General features: G+C 31.2%; 1 protein-coding gene and 1 pseudogene across 2 annotated transcripts; one reads left to right on the forward strand and one right to left on the reverse strand.

The window, feature by feature from the left end:
* The first annotated feature begins 396 nt into the window (after positions 1-396).
* Positions 397-8,774, forward strand: MYB3R-5 (myb domain protein 3r-5). Its single transcript, XM_083072707.1, has 9 exons — positions 397-542; positions 956-1,122; positions 1,360-1,411; positions 1,696-1,753; positions 4,141-4,235; positions 4,314-4,417; positions 4,652-4,780; positions 6,165-7,249; positions 8,351-8,774. Exons 2-8 carry the CDS (start codon positions 977-979, stop codon positions 7,237-7,239), a joined length of 1,659 nt encoding a protein of 552 aa, XP_082928833.1. The 5' UTR covers positions 397-542; positions 956-976; the 3' UTR covers positions 7,240-7,249; positions 8,351-8,774.
* A 4,204-nt stretch (positions 8,775-12,978) lies between these two features.
* LOC114916556 (uncharacterized) lies at positions 12,979-15,384 on the reverse strand (annotated as a pseudogene). Its single transcript, XR_014433240.1, has 2 exons — positions 14,263-15,384; positions 12,979-14,039 (listed from the first exon to the last, which is right to left on the reverse strand). The product of XR_014433240.1 is annotated as an uncharacterized LOC114916556 (transcript).
* Between the last annotated feature and the right edge of the window lie 10,250 nt (positions 15,385-25,634).

Consider the following 25,634-nt stretch of genomic DNA (forward strand, 5'->3'; position numbering starts at 1 on the left):
TGTTAGCCGTTGTTGTGTAATCGGAATCTATAAACCTAACATCAGTTAATAATTAATATTATCTTTCATTTCCAAATTAGTAGTTAGAACGTTTACTTCTTAGACCTAAAATCGCCACCACTCCCTCTCATTCAACGGCTCAAATTCATCAGGACCCAATCTGGGCCCTTAAACTTGTTCGACCTTTATCGCCGTCACGTATTAAGTGCCGTTTGAGTTTAAAACTTCGTTCTCATAACGTTCCGTTAACTGATGGCTCTGAAAACCAAGCCACACAAGTCGTAACGGTTATTCACGCCGACGTTGCATTATTATTATTATTATGTGTACACATTATATAAATATTTTCCTTATTCGTTAAATTAAATAAATAGTATTAAATTAAATAAAGTTGTATTTTTATTTTTTAAAATTAAATTTCAGTTTTTCATTGTTTCAACGTTCCAGGATTTTTCGAAACCTTAGCTCAGAGAGAGAAGCAATCGTGGTCTCTCTTCTATGAGCTTTCACTTCGATTCCCGCCACTTCTCTGCAACTATAAGGTACTTCACTATTAGGAGAAATTCGCAATTTTTTTTTATATTTGTTTTTTTCTGTTCCGTTTTTTTTTTAATTTTTTATTTACTCTGCAAAATTCTTGTGTTAATTTCCTTTTGTTGATTTGATCGAGTCGTTGCGATTAACTTTGCAACCAAGGGCTTTGTATAGGTTTTGGTGGAGCGTTCCATGTTTCGTGTGAGATATTTATTTTTATGGGAGGGGATTGATGGTTTTGATCCGATAGTAGATTTTAAGATCTGGGTTCTGTTTGAATTTGTGTTCCACTGTGGAAGTTTGGCATTTTTTCAATTTGAGTTGGGTTTTTAGGGTTTTTTTGATGGTTGGTATAGGGTGGGTTGTTCTGAGAGTTTTTGTTTTGTTTTTAAAGGATATGTGCTTATGGTTTGTTTATCAGGATTTTGGGTTGTTGAAGGATATGGCTGAGGTGAAATCAGAGGAGTGTTGTCAAGAGAATAAGCAATCTACCGCTGCTTCTTGCTCCTCTGTATCTGAAGGCAGTGGCAGTGCAATTCACAAGTCTCCAGGGATATGTAGCCCTGCATCCACCTCGCCCTCCCATCGGTAACAGCCGTTAAGTTCTTTACTTTTTCATTGCAGTATCAGTCATGAATTGTGATAATCATGTTGTGCCTTGAGGGCAGTGTGTTTTGGTGCATGTTTTATACCCATCGGATATTGGCTGAATTTCAGATTCTGCAATAGTGGCTGATCCCTAGTGGAATGTTTTTCTCCATTTTTAATCTGTGCTGTGATGATCTATAAGCATTGATTTTTGTTATATGAATGTCTTCTGTACAGGAGGACCACTGGCCCTATAAGGCGCGCGAAGGGTGGTTGGACAGCACAGGAGGTTGGTCTTTACTCATTGGAGACAGATGTTCTTTTTTAATTTTACTTGTAAACTTTTTGGTTAGATATGTTCTTGCTTGTTAGCAACTGATTAAATAGCAAGTTCATCTCAGTTGATTTACGTCTGTTTAAGTGTATAGTCCAGTCCAAGATTTTGTCTGTTTTTATCATTACTTATTGGTTAGATATGTTTTTGCTGGATATGCCTGGTCTTTCAATTATTGCTGCTTGTATACAAGCTGATCATAATAACTATTTTCTTAAATTGTATTTAATGTGCTGCAGGACGAGACGTTAAGGAATGCCGTTGCAGTATTTAAGGGAAAGAGTTGGAAGAAAATAGGTATTTATTTATATTTACCCTAGTCATTCTGACATCACTTGTTATTGCTAAATTGCATTTGCCATGGAGACATCTAGTTCAATAATTCAGTGATGACCTTTACATGTGATTTACAAATTTATAACTGCGATGCATATTTGATTATTACCAGAGTGAATATTTAAACTTACCCAATATATTTGAACTGAACAGATAGGATTGTAGATTTCTAAACTAATTTAACTAAAATGCTTTAGAAACATCATAAATCACGCTTTCAATGCAGAAAGCAGACCCATCCATCATCTGTTTTGGGGTACAATCAGCTGGTGTTGCTTTAATCTTTAAGGAACATGAAAACTATATGTAATGAAACTTTTACATTGTTACATACACATTATCTCATCATTATTAATTGTTTACTTGGTATCAGAGTGGAGCTAGAGAATGCTGCAGTTACAAAGGCCATTCCATTCTCTAACACATCCAAACATCCTCCTTGAATTCTAACTGTAAAATTCACAATGATTGCTATGAAAAATCATGTTACAGGACAAATCATTATTGGTGGATAATTTTGAGACATGGAGATTTGGATATCTCCTAAACCAGCTGTAGTTACAATGGTATCATATGCAGTGGTAATTTTCTTGCTCCTAGGTCAAGGTGAATACGTGGAGAAGTGTTTGGATAAGGTTGAAATGTGATCTGTGGCTCATGAATTTAATATCCACAACTAGGTAGAAGGAGTTTAAGAGACATTTAATCCAAATGTGAATGGAAGCTTTGCTTGAAAATTCATAAGTACAAGTGCGAAGTGCCTGTTGTTTTTTCTAGGCTAGCTAGGAAAATTCTTAAAATTTCTGTCCCTTCCTGATTAAGATTAGTGGAGTCAGGCTTATTCTCTTCATTTTTCCAGCAACAGCAACATGAACATGTCCAATCTTCCAGTCCCCATTCTCAACTGGTTTCCATGCACTTCTCTTGGCTGTAATATGCCTTGTTGCAGTAGGTGCACGTGCACCACAATCCATCATTTTTCTTTTCCCATTTGCTGAGCCACTTGATATGTTCAGTCACCAAAGCTGAACTATCATTAGTTGGGGTAACCAGCATTAAACTTCTGGTGTCTTCATTTTGTACAATAGTCAGCACATCATTGAAGCATTTAATTGTTGTTTTCCCAAAATTTGAATTCTGATTTGATCAAACTCAGAATTCAAACCAACAAGGAAGTTGTAGGCTCTGTCATGCTCAATTATTTCCTTGAGAACTGCGTCATCATCAGAACACTTGGTTATTATTGCTCTATTATGTTCAAGCCTCATCCATTGAGGCTTCAGTTGATTAGCATATTCAATAATTATTTTGTTCCCTTGTTTTGCCACTACTGTTTTCACCTTTACTTCATATACTTGAACAACATCTTTGGCTTTGGAATAGGTTTTCTCTACTGCATCCCATATGTCCTTTGCAGTGTTGAGAAAATGCAAGTGTCACTTATTTCTGGGATCATCAAATTCCATAGCCAAAACTGTAATCATGGAGTCTTCTATGTCCAATGCTGTGAACGTTGGGTCTCCATTTTTAGGCTGATTAATCGGTAGAGTAAATCAGCTTTCCTTTTGTATTGTACGGACAAGTTGAGATAAATCTTCCAATTCAGCCTATATGCAGAATGGATACTCTGCTATTCTCCACGCTGTTGGGATTGGAATCTCCTTTTTGTCAACCATGTTCAATATCTCCACTTTGTTTAACACCAGAAAAATAAAGTCCAAACCACGTTATCAAAGTTTGAAGGTTACATAGTGTGATAAACCAGTGCATATAACAGGCAGAAGATGGGATCAGCTATTATGAAGGCCCATCAGAAGGAGAATGACAGGCAGAGAGTTATTGGCAGTGAAGGCCAACTGACTTCGGAAGGATTTGTTTAGGGTTTCAGTGGAAGGCAGTTGTAGTCCTAGTTTTGGAACAGTTCTGGCACCATCAAAATTAAGGCTGGTGTACATATTTAATGAAATAATCAATCAGTTTATACATAGAGGTCCTTGCACTAATTAAAGAAACAAATGTCTCCCTTTTCTAAGCTGTAGTCTCATGATTATTGGGATTTACACTGATTACTAACTAATTACATATTACAAATTAATTACAGGATAAGTTAAAATAAAATATATACATTCCTAAAATAGCACAGATTTCTACAGTTTTTCACTTCTTTGGTTAGAATTAAACAACTAAATTTAAAACCTTCAAACTTCTATGTGCACCTTTCATAATTTTGTTTGTAATTTGTTCTGTGATGGAGAATTGTGTTGTGTAGACATAGGAATTTGGTCATGTAGGTTTGATGAAAGCATTATGCTCATTTTTCTGACACCTGTTTATAATGTGAAATGCAGCTGAGTTTTTTCCTGATAGATCAGAAGTTCAGTGTCTGCACAGATGGCAGAAAGTTCTTAATCCAGAACTTGTTAAAGGACCTTGGACACAAGAGGTTGAAACCTAATCCTTTCTCATTCTTATTTTTCCTACAATTTTATTCAAGCAAGAACTTCTCTTCCTTGGCTTACAGGAGGATGATAAAATTGTTGAACTAGTGTCAAAATATGGGCCTACAAAATGGTCTTTGATAGCCAAGTCTTTACCTGGTCGAATAGGCAAACAATGTCGAGAGCGGTAGGTTAACTGAAGATCCTGTGATGGTTATTTCTTTCTGTATATTCTTTTTCAAGCCTTGTTATTGATAAATGTGGTACTCCATGTCATTAAATAAAATTTTTAGATATGTTTCTTGCACATTGCCTTCAACTTTTCATGATAATCTTTATTCCATCTAAATGTCCATATGTTTTCAGGTTTACATATGAACTACTCAGATTATAGTGATTTTTTCTTTTCAAATGCTTTCAGGTGGCACAATCATCTTAACCCTGACATAAAGAAGGATGCCTGGACTTTGGAGGAGGAATTAGCCCTGATGAATGCTCATCGTATACATGGGAACAAATGGGCTGAAATAGCCAAGGTCCTTCATGGAAGGTCTGTTTTCTTTTAATTCTTTAGTTGTTGTGAAGGAAATTAAGGTCATTGCAAAAATCATGGAATGTACTCTTTATGTTATGCTAATTGTGAGTATCATACTATCATCCTGGGCTAGTGTCTACGACATTTTTTTTTGGGTGGTGGTACTTGGATGTATCTCTCTCAGCAATCAAATCTTTGGATGATATATTTTTTATACAACCCAAGATGAGATAAGAGGCCCAAAAGAGCAATTGGACCCACAGAGGGCACATAGGCCCACGATCTGGGAAGTCTATACCAGTAGGATTAGAAGATTTAGTGGCTGAGTTGGCAGAGATAGAAATAGGAATAAGGAGGGGGAATCAGGTGTTGGCTTGGGGGGGGGGGGGGGGTTGGGTTTACGGTGATGGTGACTGGAGTGCCAAGTAGTGGGACAGAGAATGATTTTCTGTTTTGTTATGGGTAGAGAGCAGTAGCTTTCTATAGGAGCGGGGCTCTGTGGCAGAAGGGATTCATTCTTTCTGTAAATTCATTTCTTGTCTACGTAATATTTAGTGATTTTTACTCTCTCTATTACTGTTTAATTGATTATATTGCTGACTTGGATTTGGGTTTGTATCAATTTTACTTGCATTTAATTTTTACTATAAAATAAGAAATTTATCGAGACAAAAAAAAAAATACAGAGAAATGGGGAATGGGGGTGGGAATCTTTTTAAAATGAGACAGTAACATGAACATATTAAAAAAAAAAAAAAATTTTAACAAAGCTACTCAATTCTGAAGATGGCTGTTGGGGAAACCCCATTGAAAGGGCATGTGATTTCTCGTCAATACTCTTGTTTCTCTTTAATGAACTTTTCATTCAATCCACCTCCAACCTCAGCATAAATAAATAAAAAAATGTACAATAAAAGAGACATGCTGTAGTTAGCATCAAGCAGTAGCTATTCTACTGGTGATAAGCAATATTGATCTTCTTAATTTGAAAATCTTGAAGCCTATATATCTTGCTTTTCTCACATGTCAATTTTTTGCTATACAAGTTTGCGCTGAGATGTATTTCTTGAGGTTCTTCCTTTTTACAATTTCTGAACATATAAATTCTGAAGATTTTCTGCCTACTTCATGCGGACCTGACAAATTTATTCAACGTTCTTCAAAACATATTTAGTGGAAAGCACCACACTTGTTCAAATAAGTTGTAGAGTGAATCCCTGCAGAAAAAAAAGAAAAGAAAAAAAGAATACTTCGATTGTCGTATAAGTTATGCAAGAAGGATGGCACACTGTTGAATACACGATCTCCTAGTGCAAGATTTATTGTGATGGAATGACATTCCATTTGAATTATATTACGGAAAATGCTAATATTTGTCTATGCGGATTTTCTTCTGCAGGACAGACAATGCAATAAAGAATCACTGGAATAGTTCTTTGAAGAAAAAGTTAGAATTTTATTTAGCTACAGGAAGACTTCCTCCAATTCCCAAGAATAGTCCACAAGTTGCTGTCAAAGATACAATTAGACGTTCTGCTAGCAAAACACTACTTGTTTGTTCAAATAAAGAATTAAATGCAGTTGTTGAAACATCATCTGAAACTACAGCCATTAGTAAGCTAGATGACAGTGGCAGGAATCAGTTTGAGTCCTCAGGAACAGTTAGAGAAGTTGGTGACTGTTCAAGTGTTCCAGCAAATGAATCTGCCGATTCTGACTGTGTAGAATGCAAGCCTGGACCATCCAACATCGATCTTGGCTGTAGCAACTCAGAACAAGTGTCAAGAGCTAATTTTGGAATAACTTACGGTCCAAGATCTGAGAATTCTGGACTCGTTGGAAACTCAACCTTTGACCATTGTACAAACAATGGTGACATGAGAATTACCAGGTTAATTGGAACATCTTCGCAAGAAAGTCCAACCTGTGGTTCTTTGTGTTATGAGCCACCACAATTAGATGGTTCAGTTCCCATAGATTCTCTTTATTTAAATTATATTTGCCAGCAGAATGAATACTGTATGAGTCCAACGTTGTCACCTATTGGTTTCTTCACTCCACCTCGTGTGAAGGGTAGTGAATTATGCACCGAGACACCTGAATCAATATTGAAAAAGGCTGCTAATACTTTTCCAAATACTCCTTCCATATTGAGGAGGAGAAGAACTGGAGTCCAAACACTCACCAGTCCTAGTAAAGTTTTGAAGGTAGATAATGATCCACATACTTCTAATGAAATAGAGAGAACCAAATATGATTCTGGTTCTCGGCATTTGTCTGGGAGTCCAGCAAGCCATCACAATGGGATTGTCAATGCATCTCCCCCGTACAGGTTAAGATCCAAGAGAACAGCAATTGTCAAGTCAGTGGAGAAACAACTGGAGTTTGCCTTTGACAAAGACAAGAATAATGACAAGAGGAGCAACGTGATAACTGAAGATTGTCTACATGAAACAAAACTGGTTGTGACATAGTGCATAAATGGTAAGTTATTGCTAATTATGTCTTTAAATGTATTGTACTATCTTTAAGCTTAAGCTTCAAATCATAAGAGAAATGACTACCTACTTGGTGAAGAAGCTAGGCTTTCTTATAGGGATGAAGTTGATCCAGAAACAAACTCAATCCACTAATTGAGGATATTAGTTATATTTTGATTTCATAATGTTTTCAATAAGTTTGAGGAAAGATAATTTTATTATCAGAGGTGTTACAGTTGTCTTTCTTATCCAATCTGTAAAAGTCTTCGTTTTTCCACCAAATGAAAGGACAATTTTTGTGAGCTCAAACTAGATGTTTTTAATATGATTTTCTCACTCTGTTTACTTAAAAGTTATTTATTAGCAAATCAAATTATCAATGATGCCTGTGATAAGAATTTTTGTATCATATCACTTCTTCGGATCTAGATTTGTGGTCCTATTTCAATCTTGCATCCTTCTGTCAGACACAAAATGATTCGAATTAGCTCATTATGTGTTGGGGATTTGGAGAAGTATATAACAAAAAATGCTACAAACTTGTGGTTCAAAAATATTTTGTTCTTTCAAAGTTAAGTTATTCAAACTGTTTTTGATCATTTTGAATTACATATGATATATTACAATGGTACTATTCAATCTTGTCTTGCAATTTTCTATAATGAAAAGAACTTAAACAACTTTTGGAGCTATTTTCTTGAGCCCTAATCCAAATTTTTTTCTTTTTATGTGGTCATATGCTTTAAACTTCAAACTCACAGGAAACAAGGACCAAGCTAGAATTCAAGCTTGTTTTTCTCCTCTGATTTAGGGTGTACAATCTGTCAATTTTTCCTGTTCCATCAGAAAAACATCCAAAGAATAAAATGGTTCCATTCTACTTACCATTAAATATCTAAACATAGTCCTGCGAGTTGTTGGTTTTTTTTTGTACAGCTTTCCATCTAAACTAGACGAGCTATATAATTGAGCAGGTTTATTTACCTATATTTCTTTTGGCAGGAGATAGAGTATTCTCCTTGCAGTTTTTGTTATCTGATGATCAATCTTCCGTCTAAGTGGCTCATAGTTATGAATCCTAATAACTTTTTTTGAATTGATGCAGGGATTTGGGTTGGACTTACTCTTGAAGCTGGCTGATTGTTTCTCTATATTGTTTGACAACTTTTACGATTTATATGAAGAAAATTCAGTGCAAGGGTCGCAATGACTTGGCACTTGTCCACACTTGATAGTTGGCTGTCATTTCCATCACACATCAACAGAATTCAGCAACAGGTAGGGGTCTGGTATGTGTAGAATAAGAATTGATAAATTCCATTTACTTGTGGATACATATAGTTGTATTTATCAGATTTGTACAGTTATGCCTTAGGAAAAATAAATTTTCTGAAGTTCCATCAATGTTTTAAGATTCTTTCAATCCTTTTTCTAAATTATTTATGGACCGACCTGCTAATAAGTGTGTAACCTTTACATTGTGGCACTTGCTAGTTTAATGTAAACTTTACATTGAAATTACAAAGCTACTACTGTGAATTCAGAATGGAAATAGAGCATGCTCATCATGAAATTATCTTCAAAATAAAAGATAATTAATCCATGTAAGTGATATAAGTGGTATAACATCTCCATAAGTGATATATGTGTTTAAGTTAAATAACAAGTAACAAGAACTTGTTTGGATACAAATTTAGAAGTACTTTCGAGAATTTTTCTACGGAAATAATGAGTTTTTTTTTTCAATAGAGAAGCGCTCTTGAAAGCAATTTTATTTTGTATTCAAACATGCTCTAAGTCTATATATGTGTGCAGTGTTCGGTGTAACAAAAATATTTGGGGACATCATTGGCAATAGCATGTTGCATAATTTGAACATAGGAACAAGCCCGGGATTAACAAGCTTGTTTTTGAAGTCCAAAAATCTTCATCTAAATCAATAAAACTCATAAAATCTGTCTATGCTGCCAGTAGAAGAACAACCTATCATTAAATGTACCACTCCTCCTAAAGGATTAGTATGGAAGCAAAAAAGATAGTCTGCAAATTCTTCTTTTCCTTGAGTAAACAGTATCTTGCCATTGGATTTTCTCTGCATTATTTTCACGTTGATCTTGCTACTACCATTTGTCTCAAAATCACATGGAGGAATTTTTTCCCTTTTAAATAATTTCACACAAAACCGTTTTCCAAAGAAAAAAGTTGTCAAAGCTGTCTTTGAGTACAAACAACTCTTAAGCAGATCCAACACCTGTAAAAAGAATAAATTAATTCATAATCATCACAACATCAAATCATTCATTAATAAATGAAATCCTAAGCAATGTTATGTATGCATATTCAAGTAATTGTGTATAAAGAAACCTGGTTCTTAGATATAGTCACGGTCATTTCATTAACCGAAGACATGTCCTATATTCCATAATTCTTGAGCAGATGAATAAAAAGTATCTAATGAATTTGGCAAAACTTTAAGCTCGTCCATGATTAAAAAGCTGCCATTACAATTCTTAACAAAACCATCAAAGACTCGAGAGCTTTCAGGAGAAATCTGTTTTGCCAACATGCTCCCACATCTGCATTTATTGTTTTTTCCGGTGCTTAATAATACGGGGTTAATGAGACAACACTTTAATAAGTTTGTTACACAAAAAGTACTCTGTGGGCTCTGTGTCGTGGATGTTTAGCTTCACATTCTTGCAATAAACTTCCATTGAGTTCTTGGGTCGTAATAACATCTTTGTATGTATCTATGCACACATACTCTTTTTCAAGATTCTTCACACTCTGATAGAGTGTGCTCTGTGATCCAACTTTACTTGGCTGCATATTTGGCTCCTTACGCAAAGTCTTGCAATAGTTCCTAAAGGCAACGTTAAGAAGCTAATCTGCAAAGTCCTTTCTTGCCTCTGCAAAGAGAACTTTGTTCTTTCTTTGATTACTGTAAAGAAAGTAACATGCTGCTCAGTTTTACTAGAAGCCATGGAAAGTTTCTACGAGAATACAACTTTATGTCGAAAAGTTGTGGTTTTAGTTAACCTTTCTTTTGTTGCCGAGAGCTTTTTTAAGCATTTCAAGTATTTATGTTGAAAATGTGAACTCACTTAACTCTAATGAACCATATTGTCTAGAAACATGCATTGTGAAAACTTATTTAAGGTATTTTCATGGTGAAAACATGGTCACTTAATTTTTAAATTTCAACCTTGTCCGTTGGCTTTTCACTTAACAAATTATGAAAATTTTGCAAATTCTATCAAAAATGTTAGAAACACATTTTTTATTACATTATTTTGAACAAACTTTTTTATTGGTCGAAAATTATTGAAAAACATAAAAATTGGTAAATCTTACATCGTATTTAATGACTCTTTTAATTTTATGATTTTTAATAAATTTTGTGTGTTAGAGAGCCGTTTCAAAGAGAGGGAATCGAATGGTTGCGTAATGGAATGCTGGTCCCGAAAAAGAAATAACAAAAGAGAATTTGTTTAGTCTCTTGAGTTTAAATTTTGTAGAGCTGTTTTACAAAATCTATTTAATGTCTAGATAATAAGGAAAATGAGATGACTCATGATATATAGGTGCATTGAATGGTTCCCTAAAGAGGTGGGGAAATGAAGGACTTTATTTTTTTTTAAAAAAATTATATTTACCTGCATGAAAAATCAGATCTAAAAGTTGATTGAACAATAAATTTGTGTTATGCAGAAATCTTATATTATAAAATGAAAAATTTATAAATAATTTATTATTAAGTCATATTAAACCTTAAAAATATATTTACATCATATATATTAGTTAGATTTAACTCTTAAAAAGTCTTTTTAATTCCATTTTTCACCCTTCTCTCATGACTAGAGCAACAGTGATTTTAATTTTTGTAGTTTATAATTTGTCTTATATATATATAGGGATGGCAATGGGGCCCTGTGGGGGCGGGTAATAGTAAACTCGTCCCCGCCCTGCTAGATGAAAATTGGCTCCATACCCACCTCATATCCGCGCGGGTATTCATTAAGCAGGTATTTATGAATTTCTTAAATACCCACGGATATCCATGGATATTTATAAATCTTTTAATAAATTAAAAAATTTATATTATAAATAATTTTAAGTTTATATTTAATGTCATTAAAATATTAAAAATAAAAATTTATTGTTAATTTTGAACTTGTATTTAACGTTAATTATGTTAAAATAATAATAAAAAAGCAAGATAATTAATAACTTAATATACATCAATCTCACAAGTAAGTTAAAGTTTCATCATAAAGTTACACTAATTCAATCTCATAATTTCAAATGAAAGTAAATAACATTATAATACATAAATTTTATTGGTCCAATCAAAGCTAGAAAATCAATCCAATTACATCCAACATAATTCTATAACATGCTTAACATATGTTGGTAACTTCATTAACCTCACTTTGTAAGAAAATAAGATGAGAGAGTATAGTTTTAGGTTATGTGGTACAAGGATAATTAGGATATTTAAGAAATATTATTAAACGGGTACCCGCGGGTATGAATATCATCATACCCGCCCCCGTCCCGTTTATAAACGGGTAAAAAATTATTCGTCCCCATTATCTGCGGGTACCCAATTAGCCTATCCATTTGTTATCCGTAACGGGTTTTACCCGCAGATACTTGCGGGTGCGGGTATTTTTGTCATCCTATATATATATAGAGAGAGAGAGGGGTCCAGTTATTTCAGGAGTAAGTTTATCTAGACTTATTTTGTTCAATAACTCATGTTCTATATTAAATTTCAACGATCTAACAGTTGAATTTAAAGTTCTTAATGCATAGATCAATTATGCAAAATTGTAAACAATTTGAAAAATTGACAAATAATTATAAAATATTTTATACATTGATTTAAATTAATGAAATGAAGTATTAAATAATTTTCAAATTTTTTAAAAAATTTACAAACTTGATTCATGCATTAAGAATTCTAATTTCAACAATTAGATCTTTAAAATTTAATGTAAAATATGAGTTATTAAACAGATTAAGTTTAAATAGACTTATTCCTGAATTAATGAATCTTTCCTTATTTATATATATATATATATATATATATATATATATATATATATATATATATATATATATATATATTCCAATTACTTTATTTAGAGATAGGTCAAATATATTAATAAAAAAGATTAGGTATAATATCATTAAATGTTTAATAATTAATTAAGGATATAAAATCATTAAACTAAATTTCTTCTGATAATTAAAATTGATTGTAAGCATCTTCATTAACAATACCTTTTAAGATTGGATCTAGTTTAAAGTCAACATATTTCAATAGGAATAGTGTTCAATTTCAGTTTAAAAGGGTGAATTCATGTTTATGGAGTAAGGATTAATCTTTCAAACGCTACAAAAAAATTAATTTAACTAATAATGAACTCATGATCTAACTTAATACTATAAGCTCAAGGAGTAAGATTATTTGTCAAATAACTAATAGTATATATATTACAATTGGGATTTGTTCATTAGTACGTAATCAAGATGCAGATTCATAAATTTTACTTTAATTTCATTTTCATTTATTGAAAGTTTGAAATATGATATATAAACAGTGACAGAAGTTTCTACAGCCACGCTCACCGCGTCCAGGAAAATTTAAAACAAAAAGGATTGCATTCATAATGTATTTTCCTTATGAAATATAAAAAATTATTTGGTTTGAAATCACAAGCAACATGTTAGAACAAGTATAGGCAAGATAGAACGTAATCCAAAAAATATATCAAATACTCCTTCGATCTTTTACTAAGTGCTGTGTTAAAATAAAAAGTTAAAATAAGTTTTATGTAAAATTTTTAATGTAGTATTCAAATTAATTACCTCTTTTCTCTTTATACCTTTCATAATATCTTTAAAAGCTAGTTATTGTGGTGAATTGTTTCTAACAACGAAAAATAATCATAAAGTTAATTTTGTATAACCCTCATCCTCTTTTATCTAATTATTAGTTTTTCTTGATCTTTGTAAAACAATCTAGAACAATATTATTATATAACAGATGAAGTATATGAAAAAGAGAAAATTTAGGTACAATTTTTTAAATGATATTGATGTCATTATCTAATCAAAGTTGAAACTTTATGCAGATGAGATTATTTTTCAATTAGAGTTCAAGTTTTATTTTGATATTATGCACTTGTATTTAATACAAGTTTTGTTAATATACAGTTATGCGTAATATAAAATAAAATACTAATTCTAATTGAAGAACAAAACCACCTACACATAAAGAATCATACCTAATTTTATTCATACAAAAAATTAATTTTTGTTTTTAGAAAATTAAACCGAACACATAACCACTTAAAAACTGACATCCAATTTAGTTTTATGATTTTATTTTATCATGCAAAGCTAGTCACTTAGGAAACACCTCATTGTGATTTGAGGGGAAAAAATATCCTAGAAAGAATTGGTATTCAAGACTGCCAAGAAAAAACCTCGGAAATTATGGACAACGGAATCAAGCAACTACATTATAAATGAAGATGAAGCTCAACACAAAATATGAGATAGAAGTGTCCATTAACTAATACTCACAATCAAGCAACTACATTAGCATATATAAGTAAGTCCCTGGCATATGTAAATATTTAAATTGTAACACTTATGAATCTATAAGCTTAACAAAAAGAAAATTATGGATCATGTTTCTCCTTTACGCTTTTGGTGAATTGTTTGAGACCGATTGTCAAAGCAGATGTTGAGGTCAAGGAAGCTTTTAGGATGAGCAGTGCCTACACCATGACCAAAGCCAAAAATATGATTTAACTAGTATTTAGATACAAACTAGAAAGAATTTTGAGAGTTTGTCTTAAAGAATTCTTCTAGCAAAAAAGCTCTAAAAATATTTTTAAGCTTGAATCCAAACACACCGTTAATCTAACATACAGAATCCAAGAACTAAACAAATAGTATGAGATGAATGAGTAGACAAAAGTGAGACTCAAGGTGTCTTACCTCCTTGACACCGATGTTAATGACCCTTTTCTCACGTCAAAGAGCGACACTTTAAACCTACTTAAATATGAAACACCAGAAACTGATGACATGGGTGTCACAACCAAGTCATCTGACACCATGAAAATTGATGACCCTTTGGCAAATCCTCCATGCCTCTTTGGATCAACAATGTCCAATTGAGTACCCAAATCACAAATATTACCATTACAGTATTTAGATTTCGAGGCTTTTGTTGCTGGAACAAAATACCACTTACCCGAGGCAATTGGTAATATCTTATTATCCAAACTGAATTTAGGGGCACACTTACGATTTAAGAGTTTGTCTTTGAGTTCATATGACATCAAATATCTCTCTGGACTTAATTCAGAAAAGCTATTGTATAATTTATCTATGCTGCTCAAAGAAGAAGATCCTTCTAGCATGTGCAACGCTCCACCCAAAGGTAAAGTCTGAAAACTAAAAAGAAAGTCTGCAAAATCTTCTTCTGATTCAGCAAATAAAATCTTGCTATCTGATTTTCTTGTAAGTACTTTCACAACCATCTTTTGACCTTCATCACATGATTCCACTCCTCTCTCAAGAAAGGGTCGGCTTATACCATTAAAATTATCAACACTTAGTTTCTTCTCAAAGATAAAATTTGTCAAAGGAGTCTTTGATAGCAATGACGACTTGAGAAGATCAACAACCTACACAAAGAAAAAGTAGACCTAATTTTAGATAATATTAATAATTGTTAGAAGTTAAGATTTTTCTAGATACTTTAAGAAAATATTAAATATTTATGTCTGTTTGTATCTTAGTTGCATTTGGTGTGGTTAGGTATAATTAAGTGGAAATCCATATTTCAAGAGATTTGTTTGTTGCTTGGACAAATGTTTAAGTAAAAAGGAGTGTTTATCTTTATTTTGTGGAGATTTACTGTAGCATATGATATGCATATCAGAAATCTCTCTTGTCATATATTTGATGTAATGCAACTCTACGGAGAGTGTGGAAATGAATAATGAAATTGTGTAACCACTTTTCTTCCTTTCATTGAAACAAAAAAAAACCAGAAACTCAACTTCTCTGTTCCAGTTTTTTCTGTTTCAACTTCTCTGTTCTGGTTTTTCTTAACATGGTATCAGAGCCTGGTCCCAAATCTGACATTTCAAATTCATTCTCCATATCATGCTTGAATTGTCTAAGGGAATCAAAATCACTCCCTATTACCAGCATATCATCAACATATAATGATATAATGAGCTTCACTTCATTCTGGGACCTTTTTACATACAGAGTAGCTTCATTTTCACTTCTTTCAAAGCCTTTTTGCAAAAGGTAATTATCAATTCTGGTATACCAAGCCCTTGGTGCCTGTTTCAACCCATAAAGAGCTTTATGGAGTTTGTAGACTTTATTTTCACTTCCCTTAACTTGAAAACCTTCAGGTTGATCAACATAGATGTCTTCTTCAAGAAAACCATTTAAAAAGGCTGACTTCACATCAAAATGATAGATCTTCCAACCAAATTTTGCTGCCAATGCCACTAGCATTCTGATTGTATCATGTCTTGCCACAGGAGCAAATGTATCTAAGAAATCAACTCCATACTGTTGATGATAGCCTTTAACAACCAATCTAGCCTTAAGTTTGTTTACAGAACCATCATAATTAAGTTTGGTTCTATAAACCCACTTAAGACCAATTACCTTTTGATTAATTGGCCTGTCCACAAGCTGCCAGGTATTATTTTTCTCGATCATATTCATCTCCTCCTGCATAGCAACTCTCCAACCTTCAAGTTCAGCAGCTTCAGCATATTCTTTTGGTTCCAGTGCAGCAACATTACACCTTTCGTAAATTTCAGCTAGATCTCTTGTGCCTCTAACTGGAAAATCATCATCATCCAAATTTTGTTCTTCACTTTCTGAATTTTGTTCTTGGAGATTGTCAACTTCAAGTTGCCTTTTGTTTGAGGCTTCTGCTTTGGATTTCTCCCAATTCCATCTAGATAGCTCATCAAACTTGACATTTCTGCTGACAAGAATCTTCTTTGTTGCTGGATTATAAATTCTATAACCTTTAGAGTAACTGCTGTACCCCAAGAAAATACCAACTTCAGATTTCTGATCCAATTTATCTCTTTTCACTTCTGGAACAAGAGCATAACACACACAACCAAAAACTTTGAGATGCTCTACTGAAGGCGTTCTTCCATGCCATGCCTCAAATGGTGTGTTACCCTTCAAGGCTTTAGTGGGCAACAAATTCAGTAAGTATACTGAAGTATTAACAGCCTCAGCCCAAAAAGTTTTAGGAAGGCCCTTTTCAAAGAGCAAACACCTTGCCATTTCCATAACTGTTCTGTTCTTCCTTTCACTCACTCCATTTTGTTGAGGAGTGTAAGGAACAGTTAATTGATGCTGAATTCCAACCTGCTCACAGAATTTTTTGAACTCTCCTGCTGTGTATTCAGTTCCATTATCGGATCTTAGTCTTTTAACTTGAAGTCCAGTCTCATTTTCAACCATAAACTTGAACTTCAGAAAATTGGCAAATACATCTGACTTTTTCTTTAAGAAAAACACCCAACTCATTCTTGTATAGTCATCTATAAATAGCAGAAAGTATTTGCTGCCATTTAAAGATGTTGTGCTCATTGGACCACACACATCAGTATGTACAAGTTGTAATTTTTCAGTGGCTCTCCAGCTAGCTTCTTTTGGAAATGGTAGTTTCCTTTGCTTTCCATATTGGCATACATCACACAAATTAGCATTATCTTGGATTGCAGGCAGATTTTTAACTAAGTCATTTGAACTCATACGCTTTAAAGTAGAGTAGCTAAAATGTCCAAGTCTTTTATGCCATAAGAAAGAATCATTTACTGCACTTGGAAAAGCATGCATGGCTGTTTGTTTCCATTCTATTGGAAAACTTTTATCTCTCATTCTAATAGTCATTAATTCACATCCAGAAGGATCAATTATTTTGCACTTCATATCTTCAAAATGCAAAACATAATTCTTTTCAAGCATTTGCCCCACACTTAAAAGGTTTAGATTTATCTCCGGTACAAACAAAACATCATAAATATACTTGGTACCTGAGGGAGTTTCAACAGCAACAACTCCTTTGCCTTTGACATCAACACATTCTCCATTGCCAATGGTGACTTTGGAGAGGTATGACAGATCAAGTTCCTTGAAAATGCTAGCATCATGAGTCATATGATTTGTACATCCACTGTCTATGAGCCAAGCTTCTTTGTTATTGCTTACAGAATAACAAGAAGCAACAAATAATTGCTCCTCAATTTGTTCTTGATGCTCAGCAACTTGAGCTTGCTGTCCTTGGAGCTTTACTTTGTTTTTGCAGACCTTCTCCACATGGCCAAGTTGGTTGCATGCCCTACATTTGACTCCAGGTCTGAACCAGCAAAAATTTTCTGTATGATTTTTCTTTTTACAATGAGGGCAAGGTGGATACTTTTCCTTCCAAGCTCCTCCTTTGTTTCTGTCTTCTTCCTTTTTCCCTTTGCCTTTTTTCCCACCAAATGGCTTTTTACCAAAGCTATTGCTGCCTTGATCTTTGCCTTTGGTGTTAGCTGCAAAAGCACCTTCAACATTTTCTTCCATTCTTAAAGACCTTCTCTGTTCAGTAGCTTGCAAAGCATTCACAAGTTCTGCAAGTGATATTTGAGAAAAATCCTTGTTTTCTTCAAGAGATGAGATTTTTGATTCAAACCTCTCAGGAAGACAAACCAAGACTTTCTCCACAACTCTTTGATCACTAAGTTCTTCACCTAGCAATCTGATTTGTGTAACCACCTTAGAGAGCCTATCAGAAAACTCCTTCACTGTTTCAGACTCCTTCATTTTGATTGCTTCAAATTCTCTTCTCAGATTCAGCACCTTCATCCTCCTTGTTCTTTCACTGCCTTGGAACTCCTCCTTGAGTTTGTCCCAAGCCTCTTTTGCTGTATCAAGATTCAAAATCTTGATAAAAACATCGTCATGAACAGCTGCTTGTATGATGGCAAGTGCTCTGCCTTCTTTAGCCACTTCATCATTGTGAAATCTTATCTGAGCCATAGTTGGGTTGTCTGGTAAAGGAGCTGGATTGCTTCCATTTTCCACCACTTCCCACAAACTTTGAGCTCTGAGATAAGTTCTCATCTTTGCAGCCCACAAATCATAATTTTCTCCTGCAAAAACTGGAGGTGGAGGTAAAGAGCTGCTACCGGAAGCCATTCTGGTTTTGGTGGGTGTTCTGATACAGGTTTTCTGGTTGGTTTTCACTCACTCACAGGCCCTCTGTTTTTCAGATTTTTTTTTCTTTCTCCCTCACAGACCCTAAAAGATCAATGGAGCTCTTGATACCATGTTAAGAAAAACCAGAACAGAGAAGTTGAAAAATCAAAGGAAGTCAGCTTGAAGCATTGCAGCTCTGAGAATCAAATTGCAGACATTATGACCAAAGCTCTCTCAAAGAGCAAGTTTGAAATGCTAAGATCTAAGCTTGGAGTATGTAAGAAAAATCTCAAGGAGGAGTGTTAGAAGTTAAGATTTTTCTAGATACTTTAAGAAAATATTAAATATTTATGTCTGTTTGTATCTTAGTTGCATTTGGTGTGGTTAGGTATAATTAAGTGGAAATCCATATTTCAAGAGATTTGTTTGTTGCTTGGACAAATGTTTAGGTAAAAAGGAGTGTTTATCTTTATTTTGTGGAGATTTACTGTAGCATATGATATGCATATCAGAAATCTCTCTTGTCATATATTTGATGTAATGCAACTCTACGGAGAGTGTGGAAATGAATAATGAAATTGTGTAACCACTTTTCTTCCTTTCATTGAAACAAAAAAAAACCAGAAACTCAACTTCTCTGTTCCAGTTTTTTCTGTTTCAACTTCTCTGTTCTGGTTTTTCTTAACAATAATCATAACAATATCAACATAAAAAAGATAAATGACATTCTAGCTAAGAAAACTTAGCTCACTCTTGCTGATATCTACAATTTGTTCCACAAAAGAATCCATGTCTCTGATTCCAAGCTTCCAAAGCAGACTCACACTTGTTCCAAGAACATTAGGCAACACACATATCAGCTCAAATTATAAAACTAGAAATTTCATTAACAAACCCATTTTCTAGAGTTAAATCTCTTGGGAAAATTACTCTAGTCATTAGTTTTCCACAAGGGCACCTACGATTCTTAAACATGCTCCAAAGGCTCCCACTGTTCTTAGAATTACAATGAAAACTCTCGCAAAGAAAACACATTGTGGGTTCAGTGTCGTCAATGTTAAGTTTCATCTGCTGGCAATAAGATTCCATGGAGTTCCTTGGCTGTAGTAGCATCTCTTTGCAAGTTTGTGTCATTGTGTGCTTAGATACTCTTCTTCAGGATTTGACACACTTTATACAATGTGCTTAAGCTACCATATTGGTCTCCTTTGTCACGAGTGTAGCAATAGTCCCCAAAGGCAATGTTAAGAAACTCAATAGAACGTCCACACAAATCCTTTCTTGCCTCAACAAACAGAATTTTGTGTTTGTTTTTGTCTAACTTTGAGGGTAACTTTGTGAACCCACTCATCTGATGGAGTTGATGTTGCAGCCATGGTAAGTAGAACTCTATGAACACCAAGTAGGCATCGCAACGGGCGGGGCAGGGGTGGGGAACGTAAAATCTGCCTTCGCCCCCGCTCTCGATACTCGTTGGGAGTAAAATTTAAGTACCCATTCCCGTCCCACCCCTGTCCCCGTTCCTATTTTTTTTTCTTTTTTTCTTTTTTATTTTTAAATAAATATGAACAAATTTTTAAAAAAATAAAAGAAAAGTAAAATAGTATAAATTTTTACATATAAATATTTCTAATTTTAGTTTATATATATATATAAATAATTTTTTAATTATATTATTAAGCGGGGCGGGAGCGGAGTACGAGGGTGGGAGCAGGGCGGATATTAACATCCCCGTCCCCGCCACCGTCCCCGATTTTATTAATCGGGGAAAACCCGAACTCAATAAACACAAGTTTTTCTCGTCTAAATCAGGACGAGTTCGAGCGGATACTCACAGGAACGGGTTAGATTGTCATGCCTAACACCAAGTCTCAATAAAACATTACAGAATAATCTACACATAAAAGGTTAACTTCTTGAAATGGATGCTTTCTTTATTATTTGAAGCAATAGTTTATATATCGGTTTTTCTAATGTGTGTCTTTGGACACACTTTAACAATAATTAAAATTCATTATTCAATACTTCTTTTTAGTATATTTATTATGTGAAAAAGTAAACAATAATAAATAATACTAACTCTAATTTTTAAAACTAATTTGATACCATTTTTAACTTTGTCCTTCCATTTATTTTTTTCATTCTCAATTAAAATAATAATGAAACAAATTTTAACAATATTTCACTTAAAGTATTAGATTTTTTTTTTTAATTCTGTTATCTTTTTGTTGCTGCTGATTTAATAATATTTTATATTAATAAATAAAATATTATGTGATAGTATTTAATAATTTTTTAATAAAATTAAAATTTGAATATAAGCATTAAAATAAATATTTTTTAAAATTACAAAAATTAAAAATATTGATTTTAAATTTGAAAGATTAAAAAGAGTTATTTTAAATTTAAATGATTAAAAATATATTTAAATTTCATTGAAAAATAATATGATTATCTCAAATAATACTTATATTATATGTAATATTTAATTTGTATCCGATATATGTAAAAAAAATTTATAAAATTTAAAACGTGTTATATATCTTAAAATGATTATTAAAAAAATAATAACTTTAAATTTTAAAAGAATAAAAATTAAAAAAATAATATTGTACAAACAATTAAAACACTTTATTCTATTTGGAGTAAAAATATATTTAAATCAATTTTATTTTAATTTTTGTATTTATTCTTTTTTAATTTTTAATTTTTATTTTCATCAAAATAAAAAAGTAATTTTTATAAAATTATTCATAGACATCAATATAATACTAGAAAATGAAGAACATACCACACTGTATTATAATACCAATATAATTTGAAACATATCTCTCAACGATAGTAATAAAAAAATTCAATAGCAACAAAAATATAATAGAATTAAAAAAAATATATAAAATAATGTCTTATATTTTAAGTGAAATATTGTTAAAATCTATTTCATTATTATTTTGATTAGGAGTGAAAAAAAGTAAATGAAAGAACATGATTAAAAATGGTATCAAATTAATTTTAAAAATCAAAGTTAATGTTATTTATTATTGTTTACTCTCTCACATAATAAATATATTAAAAAGAAGCATTGAATAGTGAATTTTAATCATTGTTCAAGTGTGTTCCATAACACACATTAGAAAAACCGATAATAATTTAAATAAGTTCAAAGTTGTACTTACTCATGAAAATAAAGTGTCACGTGGCACTGTTTTTATGATTCATGTATCTATTGTTGAATGTAGGCATGCGATTCTTCTTTTTTATTCCTTGAGTTTTCAATGTAGAATTGAGATATTCAACGTCAAATTCTTTATAGTGTATTTGGATAGAAAATTTAAATGGAGTAATTCATTTATTTGAAGAATTTTAAATTCTTTGAGGTGAAATACCTTGTTTGGATAGAGAATTTATAAGGAATTTGAAATTCAAGCATTTGTGAAATTCCTTGAAATAGTAGAATTTCAAATTCTCCCAAAAAGTAAGAATTTGGAATTCCTCATATTTTTTTCTTTTTATTTCACTTATATATTTTATCTTATCTCTCATCTTTTCATGTTTTTAATTATTGAATATTAAAAAATATTTTTAAAATTATAAAATATTACCTAATATTAATTTTTAAAATTATTAAATATTTAAAAATTAGCTAATATTTATTTTTATAAAATTTAATTTAAAAATCTCAACATATAAATATATTTTTAAAATCAATTTTAATGGTGAAATCAAATTATCATATCCAATCCAACAATTTAAAATTTGAGAAATTTGAATTGGCTTATCCAAAAAAAATATTTTAAGAATGATAGAAATTGAAATCAAAATAATTCAAATATCAAGAATTTAAAATCCCTTAAATTTGTAAAATTTCTCATCCAAACACACTTTTTCAACACGTCATTCTAATTTAAGTAAAATGAAATTGTACTTGATTTGTCAGACATCGACACCCCGAACCATCTGCACAGGCTCATCCCTAATGTGCATAACCACATTCCGTAGTTATCAAATAAACTATGACTATAACTTTCCCTTTCAATTTATTACTAGGTAGAACATGTTTCTTTGATCCCACAATATCCTAAATAATAAAGATAAAATAATATTAGTGATAAGGTTGAACTTCTTTAGTGTCAAGAATATACTTTGGTTAAAATAACTTTCACACGTCTAAAAAGTCATTAAATGAAAAGGAGTTTATTTCACTATGTGGACCTCTTTAATGGAAATACAAGGGCTTAACCTCCTCAACCACCATCCTAGCTTATCATGTTATATGATTTTATATTTTTGATTTTCGGTTACACTTGCTTTCTTACAATAAAAGATATCTGGGTAGAATATGCAATAAATCTTACTCGTATAAAATGCACAAATATATTCATACATACAAATGTACTTACACACACAATGGAACAACAATAGATAGGATTTGGAAAAGAAAGTATAGTACCATCTCGATATTTGTATTTGAAAAAAAAAATATTTGTACTATTCTAATACATATCTATATAATAACAACTTTAATCTTTATACTTGTACTATTGGGTGCTTATATATTCATATTCACACTCGTTATCCATATTTTACTTATGTATAAAATTAATAAATTAATAAAAAATATTTATTAAAAGAATTGTTACAACTAAATTAGAAATTCACTCTTAATTATTCATACACAACTTTAAATCATTTAAATATAAGTCATAACTCATAATCAAATAACAGAAATATAAAGTTCTAAATATAAATTTTAATTATTTAAATATTATCATTAATAGAGTCAAATCAAACCGATAAGGTTAGACTTAGAGGTCAAGTGTAATTTATCCTATTTATATGTTATAGATCTTTTTATTTTTTTTTGAAAGGTTTGACTTAACCTATTTAAAATTCTATTTTGTCTAAAAGTTTATATTAGCTTGTTTAAATAAAAGATGCATAAGTAAACTTATAGGCCCAAATAAAATAGGCCAACAAATCACCAAACTTATTCATTTATATATATATATGAGGAGGATTCAAACGACACCGATGTAATTTTTACTAAGTGTTACAACGCTCAATAATATATATATATATATATATATATATATATATAATATATGAGAGTTCAAACAACACCGGTGTAAATTTTACTAAGTGTTACACCGTTCAATAACTTTATATTAAATGTGAATTTTGAACAACAACTTGAAGGTAATCAAAGTGTTCATATTTTAGTATATTTTGAAATGTATATATTACGTCAATTTTGTTTTATGAGAATGAAGTATTAAATCATTGAGTAGTGTAACTTTTCAAAAGGTTACACTACTAAATGTTACACTACTCAAACAAACATGCTTTACGTTAATTTTATATATGAACTTTCAATCTAACGGTTAGATTTTCAAAATTCACATTTAATATAAAATTATTGAGTAGTGTAACATTTAGTAAAAGTTACACTGGTGTCGTTTGAACCCTCCTCATATATATATATATATATATAATATATATATATATATAAATATATATATATATATATATATATATATATATATATATATATATAATGATTGCACCTAGGTTCAAACTAAGGTATATAATTTACCAAAAAAAAAAACTTTTGGTATATCACTCCAACTACTCCTACTAAGTCGACATAAAGCATGTTTGTTTTATCATTAAATTTCATTAAACGGAGAAAACACTCATTCCAAAGCATCAAACTAAGAAGTAGCATTTTTTATCTTTTCCGTTCAACGCAATTTTGTGAGTTTCCAATGGTAAACCAAACACACACATACTAATTCTTATTTATTTTTATAAAGACTAATAGAGATAATCACTAGAGTATTAATAATATTATTAAAAAAATTAACAAATTATTATATTAAAAAAATTATGATCTTTTTCTATCAATTCAAATTTACTAATGACGATTATAGGTATCAAATGGATATAGAAAAATTTTAGAATTTAGAATTACTAGTTAAAATGACTACTTTCCTATAACTTAAAAATATAAAAAGTAAGACAAAACTAATATATAAGTCCAAAAGTTAGTGAATATTTGCAATATTAACCTTACTATCTTATAATAATAGTAAAACTTTTAAATTTGGAATTAGATTTTTTATTTAAAAATTTATTATTAGTAATTATATATTAAATATAAATATTAAATAAACATACACACATGAGATATTGTTTAAACATTTATCTCCCAAGTTTAAATATTATTTTGGTCTATTAATATCTAAAGAAACTAAATCATGATGAGACTAAGGATTAAACTAACTAAAATAATAATTAAAAATAAAAAGTACTAATAAAATAATACAACAATTCTAATTGAATAATTACAATTTTTAATTTGAAGTCAAGAATTTACATTATAATATAAGGTATTTTTTTAAGTAATTATATATAAATAAAGGTGTGAAGCGATGGGATACTATATAGTACCCATATCCGCCCTTTCCCCGTTGAATTTTGTGGGTACCATTTTCATTGAGAGTATTTTTTACAAGTACCCATAGGATCTATATACATTTTGCCATCCTTACACACATGCACATGAATAGGATCCATTGATAGTATGTTAAATTAGTAACATGACACATTTAATAATTTTTTTATAGAATATAAATTTAATTAATTTAATTATTATATTTATAATTTGATGATATACATTTATAATCATACAAATCAAATTTCACATGATTTGAACTCTTCTACATATGATATTTAACAATATATATTTACACATTTTAAATACCATTTTATATTTAAAATAAAGTAAAATGATAAATTACCAAATAATTTTAAAATTGTATGAACTTTTGTAAATTTAATCTAATCAGTAAAAAAAATTATATATAACGATTAGATTAATTAAACTTGTATTCAATAAAAAAAATTATTAAAAAATTATATTATTAATTTGACACCATAATGTCAATGAATATTGACTCATTATGTGTGTATATTACATAACTAAAATTTAAAGACACTTGATATATATAAATAATTAAAATTTAATATAAGAAAATTATTATAAGAAAATTATCAATGAAATAGAGAAGAGTGCAGTGAAATAAATAAGAAATTAAAATTGATGTTCCTTTGATGGCAAAGACATG

The sequence above is a fragment of the Cajanus cajan genome, chromosome 4 (genome assembly GCF_000230855.2).
Source record: "Cajanus cajan strain Asha chromosome 4, NIPB_CcT2T_4, whole genome shotgun sequence".
In the NCBI taxonomy this organism is placed as follows: domain Eukaryota; kingdom Viridiplantae; phylum Streptophyta; class Magnoliopsida; order Fabales; family Fabaceae; genus Cajanus; species Cajanus cajan.

Bases quoted from the DNA above. Each gene is read 5' to 3' on its own strand.
- MYB3R-5 (XM_083072707.1), top strand. From the start codon at position 977: ATGGCTGAGGTGAAATCAGAGGAGTGTTGTCAAGAGAATAAGCAATCT. The intron at 1,123-1,359 runs GTAACAGCCGTT...TCTTCTGTACAG, and splicing joins TCCACCTCGCCCTCCCATCG to GAGGACCACTGGCCCTATAA. The intron at 4,418-4,651 runs GTAGGTTAACTG...AAATGCTTTCAG, and splicing joins GGCAAACAATGTCGAGAGCG to GTGGCACAATCATCTTAACC.